Source organism: Temnothorax nylanderi, unplaced genomic scaffold, assembly GCF_030848795.1.
Source record: "Temnothorax nylanderi isolate EJ_2023f unplaced genomic scaffold, tnyl_v1.0 TNYL_tig0006_pilon, whole genome shotgun sequence".
Taxonomy (NCBI): domain Eukaryota; kingdom Metazoa; phylum Arthropoda; class Insecta; order Hymenoptera; family Formicidae; genus Temnothorax; species Temnothorax nylanderi.
This window is the reverse complement of record NW_027249068.1, coordinates 1,778,470-1,789,994: the sequence shown is the minus strand read 5'-3', so window position 1 is coordinate 1,789,994 and position 11,525 is coordinate 1,778,470. Positions and strand designations below refer to the sequence as shown.

The window sequence follows — 11,525 nt, the reverse complement described above, 5'->3', positions numbered from 1 at the left end:
TACAATGAAAGAAGGGGGTATTATGGCATCAGGCACATGCGCAGAGTCGTTTATTTAGCAGCTTCACATAATCACATACAAAGTCTGGTAAATCCTGTAAACCTTCTCATGTGTCCTTCGATTAATCTTTAACGAAACATCGCAGAGCTTTCAAGTTATAAAAAATAAGACGTTTTATTAAACTTCAGAGAGGCATTTAGAAAAAAATTAGACTGACCGATGGTAGTAACCAAACGGAACCTGCCTTTTCGTGAGTAATACATCCCATTTATAAGATTATAAAATGACAGATTATACATCGGCTCTATTGGCAAAAAATATGAGCTTGATACGGCCGCAGTTGATGCCAATCTGTCGCAATATTTGACTCTGGTGATAAACTGTGCTAGCGTATTGTTGGCATCTTGTTTACGGAATAATAAACACCAATATATTAAATTAACACTTCGATAGATTAATTCTAACTTTAGTCGCTAAATTCTAAAACAGAAAATTTACGAAGTTGATATTGAAAACATGTGTAAAAAAAGCCTTGTGTTCACGATGCTAGAAATCGCTCCGAGATCCCAGATCTCGAAAGAATTTACCAATCACATTTAAACAATTCGGATAATTGATCAATGCCATTGGTTGGTTCCTTCTCCGTCCGAGATCTCGGAGCGATTTTTAGCATCGTGGACAAGGCTTAACAAATGATGGAATAGGCTGCAAATTCATAAAAAAAAAATGTGGCTCGTTAAACTTGCGACATTTTGTACATATTATCGATTATGTTATGAATGTAACTAAAAATTAAGAATTATATAATAATAGTTAGTTAAGATACCAATTAACAATTTTTGTCTATATAAATGTAGAAACGTGAAAAATTTCAGTTCCATTTCAACAATAAAATCATAACATTAATGCAGTTATTCATAACTATGATTCTAAGGTACTACTCCAAAGAGTATGAAATACAACATTCTTTGGTACTTTCATGATACACTTTTCATTGGAGAAGCAATGTATTTAAACTATCAGGCTTAGTCTAGGTATTTACAAAATGTACAAAAGTTATAAAAAAAATGCTCCTGATGCCAAGTACGTAAAAAAGCTTAAAAAAATTCCTTATTTAACGATAAATTGTCTAATGGTGGCAGGTGTCGCATTGGGGTCGATACGGCATAAAATTCCACGATCTCGTGCATCATTTAACAACGCCTTCCACATTTGATCCCTCTGCAAAACAAAGATTTGCTGGTCAATTTAAGCTGAGGAGATACAAGGAATAACACGAAATTTTCAGAATTCAACTTTAGGATTATCCTCCGCTTACCTTAAAGGTATTGAAATTTCCGCACAATATCAGACTGTGTTTAGCTCTCGTGAGAGCTACACACAGTCTTTGCTTGTCCGACAAAAATCCAATACCGTTGCTTCTCACGCAGGACATTATTATAACATCTCGCTCTTGACCCTGGAAACCGTCGACTGTATTAACTTCAAAGCTAATTTTCTTCCTTTTGTTGCCCGGTACAGAAGATATCCTGAAAAGCACATGAATCACAAGTTTACGATTTCTTCATAGCTTCACATGCAAACTATTGCTATCGCACGTACGTGCATGAAACTTTACCTTTCGTTTATTTTATTCAGTACAAGAGCCCTTTGATTGTTGTACGGCGTGAGAACTCCGAGAGAAATGGTATCGGTTGTTGTTTCCCACTTGCCAAACATTAACATGGTATAAATTATATTGGCCACGAATTCCGCCTCGGTGGTGTTGGAAAACTTGTCGTCGTTCTGCATGAAATCATGATTCAACACTCTATAGGAATGAAATGGGAACTTCATCATACATTCGGCGGCGTTTTTCAATTTTCCACCATAGAAGTATCTGTTCGGCCAATACGAGATCGCATAATCCATGCGATATTGCGTCTCCAGCATTATAATTGGACTGTTCGGTTGAGACGCGAAGACGTTCTGCATCCTCGAAAACACTGATTGATCTAGTCCCAACTTCTTCGCTCGCTGACTTAGAATAGTTGCGGGCAGTTGATTCGGATCGCCCACCAGGACCAACGTATTCACTCCCAACATCAACGGTATCAGAGTTTCTGCTTCGCAGCTCTGCGTCGCCTCGTCGACGATGCATACAGATATCCTTTCCTTGTTACCGCCGAAGATCGACTCCATTTGATTAGTGTAACAGGACGAAAGCGTACAGGCAATTACATTGGCACCCGTAATAATTACGTTTTCCGACAGACGCTTGTATTTGGCACGATCCTTCGGATCTAGATGTTCTATCGATTTACCAGATTTCAGCAGTTCGCATGTCGTCGACGTTTCAAATAGTTTGTTCATGAGTGAATTCCTCTTCGTTTCTTGGGTTTTGTCAATGCTCTCAAGTTCAGTTTTAAGCGAGTTGATACGCGCCTGTAAAATCGCTATATCTTCGGCGTTAGCCAAGCCTCCATTCAACATTGATTTTGACGTCTTGGTCATTTGCTGGAGGTATCGTTTCGCCAGTTCTGTCACGGAAATGTTTTTAACCTTTGGATGCATAGACTCCGGTCGACCAATACGTACCATATTGAAACGTTTTTGTTTCAAAATAGACCTGATATTTAAAAGTCTCAACACGATCTCATCGATAGCGGCGTTGGACGGTGCGCAAATCAGGATTCTCAAAGATTTCTTGTCTTGGTGCTGACCGAATAATATTTGAGACACCAGATTAACGATAACTTTGGACTTGCCCGTCCCCGGGGGGCCCTGAATGAAGCACAGTTTAGCCTCTTTCTTTACCACAGCATTCGTCACTTTAAATACAGCCTCCAATTGTCTCGGATTCAAATCATCTTTTGTGACCAGCGAAGAAGATGTGTACTGTTCATTTAACGGCGACAATTGATAGTTCTCGACTTTTGGACTGACAATCAATTTCATCAGGGGCGAGTGAGGAAGGTATTGCAATGCCTGCACCATTCTGATATTCGCTCGTAGATACATGACCGAGCGGACTCTTTGCACCCTATTTACAGGGATACTGTGTTCGAGAGGCCGCGTTAGCAAGGTGTATGTTATCACAGCATACGGATTTTTAACATGATTCCTTAAATCCCTATTATAATGAGTGAAGTCTTTGATAATCACGTGTTGCATGTTGGTGACGTATCCGAATATCTTGTGAAAGATTTGCTTATCGCGTACATTCGTGACATACTCAAGATACACTAGATCTCCATAAATAGGATGAGTTTGTTTATTCAGATCGTCTTTATTGATCAGCACCTCGAGCATCAGTGTCGTCAGGAATAAACTGGTCGACGGTATCGGCGTACGCGTAATAGAATTCTCGACTATGGAACACATCATAGTGGGACGGTGCATAGTCTTCTGGATCGTTTCGAATTCCTTGGTCATGACGCACCACATCTCGAGTAACAGGAGAGGCATCGCGACTTCGTAATACTGTTTATAGGAATCGTAGGACAATTTCATAGTATGAAGTTCATTCTCCGGCACTATTGGCGGTTCGCACTTCAAATAGCGCTGCTCTTCGAGCCACACGGGATTCCACATAAAAATGTGCAGTAGGAACTCCTCCAGTTTCGGGGTCCAATCCGCATAGGTGCCCTTGGATGCCCTTGTTAATTTATTCACGGGTATAGGCGCATCTTTCCCCTCCAATTTTTTTAAAGTATTGCGACGATCGATTTCGTACACCTTTATTTCGAATTTATCAGAAAAGGACACTCTCTTCTTTTTCGTCGATTTCGTGCTCGATTTCACGAGCTTCGATTTCAAAATGCTCGGTGAAACAATTTCTTTTTGAACCGCGGAACCGCGGTGGGTCGACCGATCTCGCGATTCTGACATTTTGGCAGTGGGATCAGCATTCCCGCTGTTTCTTTTCGAGCTACTCCTGCTGCTGCTGCTGCTGCTGCTGCTGCGGCGTTTCTTTTTATTGTCATTGATCGCTTTGAAGCCCAGTGTGCTCTCCTCAGATGCGGTGCTCATATTATCTAAATGTAATGATTGTTGCAATGATGTAGCAATATTGTTGACTGTATCCTTGGAAACGTCTGTTTTCTGATGCGATTTCTGTGTTTTCTTGTCGGAAGTCGCGGATTCTTTTACCACATCAGCTTTATTCGTTGATCGCTTCTTAGATTGATCGTCACTCGATTTTGGCAACTTTGTGGATTTACCTGGAAGCGATTTAGATACTCGCGGTTCTTGCTCAGCGATGAGAAAGTCGCCACGATTTTTCAAAGATATTTTAGCTCTTGGTTTAGCAATTCTACGACTACTACCTTCATCGCTTTCGGCGACCAGCTTCTCCTTTTCCGCAATCTTCTTCAATTTCATTTTTCTGTCCTCGATTATTTTCTTTTTTTCGTCCTTAGAAATTGATGGCCCAGATTTTGTTTCACTTGGCGAGTGACTGTCAGCTGTTGATTTAGAGCTCTCTTTTTGACGCTTTTGTTCCTTACTATAGAAATTATCGTTAAGTTTTTCTTTTAATTTCGACATCGTCTTTTCTTTTGTTGTTGATTTCGAGTGTGAAGTTTCATGTTCTTTTGTTACTTTGTTTTTGCTATGATCAGTATGTCGTCTTCTTCTTGGAGGTAAATTTAATGGTTCTATTAATGGAATCAGTTTTCTCGATGATGACTTTGCAATCAATTTTTGTTTCAGGTTTTCTATTGTTTGCTTATTTCGCTCTATATTTTGTTCCACATCTGTTTTCTGTTTATTTTTATCATCAATATTGATATCAACTTGTTTGCTTTTGTTATCGATATTGATATCACCAACCTGTTTGCTTTTGTCATTAATATTGATATCAACAATCTGTTTACTTTTGTCATTAATATTGATATCAACAATCTTTTCGCCTTTATCAATATCTTTCATACTAGGCTCGTTAAAAGGACCGATTTCGTCCACATCCATCCCGTTCATTTCTATCGTCGGCAAATTAGTATTAATATCAGTGTCAACAATCTGTTTGCTTTGAACAATATCGTTCGAACTAGGTTTATTAGAAGGACCAACTTCGTCTACATCCATTGCGTTCACTTCTGTCGTCGGTAAATTAGTATTATAATCATCCTTCTTGTTTTTAATTGTAACATCGACGCCTGCACGTGGTTTAGGAGATATTTCTTTACTGCAAGGCACGTGGGAAGTACTCGGTATCTCGGACGGTTCGACTATTGGGATTTCATCCCAAATTCCCAAATCGATCTCATCCTTTACGATCGCATCACACGAAACAGGTTTAGCCTCATTAAGTAACTGACTTCTAGATAATCGTTCCAACCATGGATTATCCTCATCTTCGTTGTCTGTTAAAATAATAACCTCGTCGTCCACATTTAACAAGCCAATTTTCTCGGTATTTAGGTCATCATCGCTAGCACATTCCTGTTTAATCTCCATTTTATTCTCTGTATTATCTTCATATTTCATATCGAACAACTGGGAGAACGGAAACATTCCTTCTTCATCGTCACTCAGATCAACAACATCGATAATGGAGAATCGCGTTTTTTGCTCATGTTTTTTTTTCTTCAATTTAATCGGTGATTTGTCGTGGGTTTTATCGCTCCCAACAGTTATCTTGCATGCTTCTTCATCGTCCGTTATTTGCAGTTCATTTTCATATTTAATAATTTGGTCACCCGTATGTACAAAATTCTCTGTAAAGAGTAATGCATTATCTTGTTTATCAATGCTATTCGATGTTTTTCTTGTACGACTTTTGCTTCTATCTCTGTTATTAACATCACCGTCACTGTTAGTCTCAATACTAGAAACATTCATTCTCTCATCAAAGATTTCCATCAAAGATGCCAATTTATTTCTGTCATCTGAACATTTTGCAGATTTATGATTATGATCCACACTGTTCTTCTTCTCTACTTCTTTTGCTAGAGATGTATGAATTATTTGAAAGTCATCTTCTGCGTTTATATCTACAGTATCATGTCTAGTTTTTACTAAATTATTAATACTGTTGTTATTGTGGGGATTCTGATTATTATGAGATAAATTAGAATTAATTCCTGCAACAAAAATTAAAAGGATTATTAAAACACGAGATTTATTAGAATAGAGCAAGTTTAGTACCTTTTCCTCTCGTCTAATGCTCGGAAAATAGTGCAATTACCTTTTGAAGGACTAACACTAGAGTCATGTTTATCATCATATGTAATTTTTGATATTTTATTTGGCACTGTCATATCACAATTTAAATTAGGTATGCATCTTTTTCTCAAAGCATGATCTACAGGAGAGGCAGAAGATTCACTACTTTGTAATGTATTAGTAGTTAAAATTGTCGTCGAAAAGGTAGTTTCTTCTTCTTCTTCTTCATCAAGGATGGATGGCTAAAAAAATTTTATGAATAAAGATTTAATGACAAATATTCTACAAGAACCATTAGATACTGCTCTGAAATCATCTTACCCTAATGAGGCAAACTTTATAAATATACAGTGTCCCATTATCTGGATCAGGATTTGGGCAGCCTATTCCAATGATATCATTCTCATGTAGTTTAATCATATTAGAAGAAGCTCTTATCTTGCCATTGACATAGGTCCCATTTGAACTCTAAATAAAAATCAGAAATTAATATTATGCAACTTATAAATGTCAGTATTAATATGACCACTTCTTATACATACCCGTAAGTCTGAGACGTATGAATTCTCACTATCTCGAAAAAAAATACAATGCCTACGAGATGCAACCACACTAGGGCAGATAATATCATTTTCCTTGCCTCTACCACAGGTGTACTGAAAAAAAAAAAAAAGAATTTAAACGTAGCATATATATATACTCTATATACTTTCTGAGTAGAAAGTTTTTTAACTTGAAAAAGAAATTGGATAACAAGAGTTAACATAAAATAAACATTGCATCACGATAACAGTAATTCTAACAATTACTTCAACGTTAAGTCCTAAAACCTTTCTCTTATCTGGTGCATTGGCTTAGATCATAGATAACTCCGATAACAAAACCGGCGATTAACTCAACAACGTCAAGCATCACTTACAAGATTTCCAATCACACATATTGTCGTTCGTAATCTCACTTTTCGCGCGTACAACAAGAGATTAATTCCATCCGTGATAAGGAAGTGCGCAACTATCTGATTAATCGTCAGTCAAGTTAATCGAAGTTTAGCTGTTCAACGTAAATATGGGGTTGCTTACAGATCGATTGCGCTCAAGGACGATACGGGTGTTGTCCAACTCGTGCACTCGCTCCAGAACGATATCCATCTCCGCGAGAGATTCTGATGCAAGGAGAGCTGATTTTCCCTCGTTTTTTTTTCCTTAATTTTTTTCGTACGCGGCACTCACAGGCTCATGTTAACCTCGCAGGCGGCGCAGATTCACAACGGCACGGCATGTCTCGCGCGCGTTCTCTCGTCCCCCCGTCACGGAGACTCGATCCGAAGATAGGAAGGACACCGTCAGGTTCTCGCGATGCGCGACACAGTATTCGAATGAAAAGTTACACTTTCAGCAGGCACAACTTTCACCGGCCGCCTTTGTTTACATGTATCAAAACGGCGTATAGCGGGTACAGCCGGTACAGCCACGGGGCACGGCGTCCAGCCTGAATCCTGAATGGTCCGGTCTCTCGCGCATGCGCAGCGAGTACGGTGACGCGGGTGACGCGGTGACGTAGCACGCACGCGGGACACCACGGCGCGAAATTCTTAGCGAATCTCGGCGATCGAGCAGCTGAGAATGTCGAGAATGAGTAAATGAGTAAATGAGTAATGCGAGGAAATAAATATCGCTATATTAGTAGATTAATTGTTGCGAACGCAGAAGGAAAAAATAAAAGTTCTCAGATACTTTTGGAAGAAATTTTTATTTGGGGCCGCACAATCTCCATTTTTTCTCGAAGTAAATCTACTGCACTGAGATCAAAGACGCCGCGTGCGCGGGAAAGGATCGGGGCAAGTGTGGGCTGGGCGGGAAACGTTAGCACTATCCACTATCAGTCTACATTTTCGGCCGAATATCTCGTTGCAGGAAATATGAAACCGATAACAGAGCTATAAATTAGATAAAATAATCATTCGCTATGTTAGATCCCTGGCGAAAATAATATGTTTATAAAATGTTTGCTTAAATGTTGAGTAGATGTTTCATTTGAGTTTTAAAACATTTATTAAATTGTTTATGAGATGTAAATTTGAACACGGAATTGTTTATGAGATGTTCACAGCTACGTTTTTCTTATGAAATGTTTAACTGGCGTTTAATAACATAGTCTCAAACGTTTCCATTATAGTTTTCTAAGTATTTATAAAATGTTTTGTCAGCAGGGGGTTAACCAAGTGTTTGCAACGTGCTTCCAAACAGTGTAAACATCAATAAAACTCTTCATAAATAGTGTAACCATTGAAAAAACTCTTCATAAACAAATACAAACACAATCTCTCACTAAAAATTTTCGCCAGGGATATGAATGATATGATTCTCGATCGACAGCATGATTTTGATGCTTAAATATTATACTATGTGGCACAAAGTAGAAAGTAGAAAGTACGCACTACGTTTCGGCTCAAGGCTCGAGCCCTTCTCAAGTGCGGTCTATTCGACTATTCTGGAACATTTTCGTGATCACAGGCGTGTCCGTTGATTTCATATGACGAGTCAGTTAGACGAATGGGCTCGAATCTTGAGCCGAAACGTAGTGCATACTTTCTACTTTCTACTTTGTGCCAGTTGGTCGAGCAATAAAAAAATATTTATGTTTTAATCACTGGCGGATGAAGTTATTTTTCTATATATTATACTATGGATGAAATAAATCACACACGTGAAATATGACGATGTATCATTGTATCCTATAACAATACATTATAGTTACGCGTTCAGCAGAAAAAGCAGCTGGGTAAGCGCTTATGTGATAAGTGATTCGTTAATATGAACCATTCTTGCCTTTAGTTCCTCGTTGGATTTAAGTGTAAGAGCAATGTAAAAGCGTTTACTGTTCGCGCGCGTGCGAGTGGGGAGGGGGAGGGTGGGTGAGAGACCACTCCTAACACCGAAACACTGAAGTAACACAACTTTATTTGAATAATCAAAAATAATAACAGAATTAAAGGACGGCGCAATTAATTTAGAAACACATTTGAACTTTGACCGAAACTGAAAACGCGGGCGTCTTATATAAGGGCCCAGTTTCACAAGTGTCGGTTAACTTTTAACCTTAGATTAACTCACTCGTCATCTCTTTCTAAGGGGGACGTTAGAAAAAGACGAAGAGTGAGTTAATCTATAAAGGTTAAAAGTTAACCGACACTTGTGAAACTCTGGGCCTAAATGAATTAAATCACGCTATCGACACTCTTTCGCTCGCCGTGTCAGACTATACCCGCGCCCGAACTGATTATTACCGAGCAATCGACGATCTCGTCGACGATGACAGATTCACTCTTGACAAACTAATGGCAAATGACAACGCGCCGTAAGTTCCGTGGGTTTTTATACTCGCACGAGACAAAGAACACGCCAGGGATGACGAGCCCTTAGCAACGGTAGATGAAATATTAGACCAAGACTTCGCGGAATAAATGACGAAAGATGCAGGTGGCCCGCTGTTATCTCTGTTTAGAAAAGTGATAGCCAAAAGAGACCGTGCCGGTGAATTACATATAGAGCGGCTCGACACAGTAATATTAATGTATCATCAAAACGTGAACGCGAAACTGATACGCCATTGCGATCCTCTTGATAAATATCGTGTTACATCTCACGCTATGACGAATAGTATTCTCGACAAATTAAGAATAATAATATTCTGGAATATTATCACATACGTGATTGCTGAATCTAAATATCTGTTATTTTCTTGCGTAAATGGATAAAATAGGGATTAATTACATTGCTTTTTCATGTGTCAGACAACAACATTTAATAATTCTATCTATGTTCTGAAATACAGCAGATATTGTCTGATAAGGTATAATGACTGAGTAAATTATAAGTCGGAGTTTGATTGAAGTTATCCTTAAACAGCAGGAAAATTATATCAATTTTATTCTTTGCGATCATTAAGGATGGATGACTAAAAAAATTCAATGAATAAAGATTTAATGATGAATATTAAATTTCTATAAGGACCATTAAGATTTTCTGCTCTAAAAAGGTCTTATTCTCATGATGCAAACTTTATAAATATACGATGTCTCATTATTTGGATCAGTATTTGAACAGCCAATCCAATGATATCATACTCATGTAATTTGATCATTTTAGTAGAAGCTGTTATCAACACGTGCCATTTGAACTCTAAATAAAAATCAAAAGTTAATATTATTCAACTTACAAATACCTACGTCGATATTGATATGACCACTTCTTATACATACCCGTAAGTCTGAGACACATGAATTCTCACTATCTCGACAAAAAATACAATGTCTACGAGATACAACTAGGCAATTAATATTATTTTCCTTGCCTCTACCACAGGTGTACTAAAAAATATATAATATAATTTAAACGTAGCATATACAATATGAGAAAATTATTAAGTTTATTCAAGAAAAGTCTTCTATAGGATTTCTATAATTAAAATATAGTGGTAAGCATTTTAATTGTATTTGTATTTAAAAGCTTCACATCACGTTGAGTTCGCCTGTTATTTTCTCCGCGTTGTCATTAGGCCTGTTCTCTTTACCTGAACTTCTTCCACAGTTCATCTTTTCTCTTTTTCTCTCCAACGTGAAAAGAAAAAGATAAAATATGAATCGCAAGAAGTTCAGGTAAAAAGAACAGGCCTATGTACCCTCGCAGGCTTAGGGTAATATTTCATTTGCCGTACGACAAATTTTTTAAACGTATTGATTGGCTATAAGATGAAGGATTTCTAGAAACTCAAGAACTTCTCTATTTTGTAGCCAATTAACGTACTTAAAAAATTTGTCGTACGACATATGAAATATCAGCCTTACTCTCCGTCTATTGACCAATATTCATAATCCGTTCTTGTTTCAAGATCGTCTTAAGTAATGTCTTAAGATGCTAATACGGCTCTGTGATTGGTTCATAACATCTTAAGATTATACTAAAAACGATCTTAAATATAAGATTCGACTAAAATAATCATTCCCCATGTTAGATATTATTCTTGACGGCGTATATTTTGATGCTTAAATTTATTATGGATGAAAAAATCCCATGTGACAATAAGATGATGTATCCTATAACAATAGCTGCGTTTAATAAAAAAAAGCAGCTTTTACTAAGCGCTTTGTGATTGTTTAATATGATTCGGATAATTGCTGGAACTAAATACCTGTTATTTTGTTGTGAATAGATAGAATGGAGATTAATTACATCGCTTTTTATGTATCAGACAAAACATTAATAATTCTGTCTATGTTAACGAAATACAACAATACAGCAGATATTATCTGATAAGTTATAATATATCGTTGGATAAATTAAAAGTTGGAGTTTGATCGACAACATATCAATTTCTTA

General features: G+C 37.6%; 1 protein-coding gene across 1 annotated transcript; it reads right to left on the bottom strand.

The window, feature by feature from the left end:
* Positions 1-18: 18 nt before the first annotated feature.
* Positions 19-7,714, bottom strand: Setx (probable helicase senataxin). Its single transcript, XM_071716315.1, has 7 exons — positions 7,227-7,714; positions 6,690-6,803; positions 6,469-6,615; positions 6,170-6,389; positions 1,619-6,065; positions 1,319-1,529; positions 19-1,221 (listed from the first exon to the last, which is right to left on the bottom strand). The coding sequence occupies exons 1-7, from the start codon at positions 7,293-7,295 to the stop codon at positions 1,111-1,113; spliced, it is 5,319 nt and encodes a 1,772-aa protein (XP_071572416.1). The 5' UTR covers positions 7,296-7,714; the 3' UTR covers positions 19-1,110.
* Positions 7,715-11,525: the final 3,811 nt, after the last annotated feature.

Bases quoted from the DNA above. Each gene is read 5' to 3' on its own strand.
- Setx (XM_071716315.1), bottom strand. From the start codon at position 7,295: ATGGATATCGTTCTGGAGCGAGTGCACGAGTTGGACAACACCCGTATC. The intron at 6,804-7,226 runs GTAAGCAACCCC...TTTTTTTTTCAG, and splicing joins TCCTTGAGCGCAATCGATCT to TACACCTGTGGTAGAGGCAA. The intron at 1,530-1,618 runs GTAAAGTTTCAT...TGTGCTTTTCAG, and splicing joins CTGAATAAAATAAACGAAAG to GATATCTTCTGTACCGGGCA.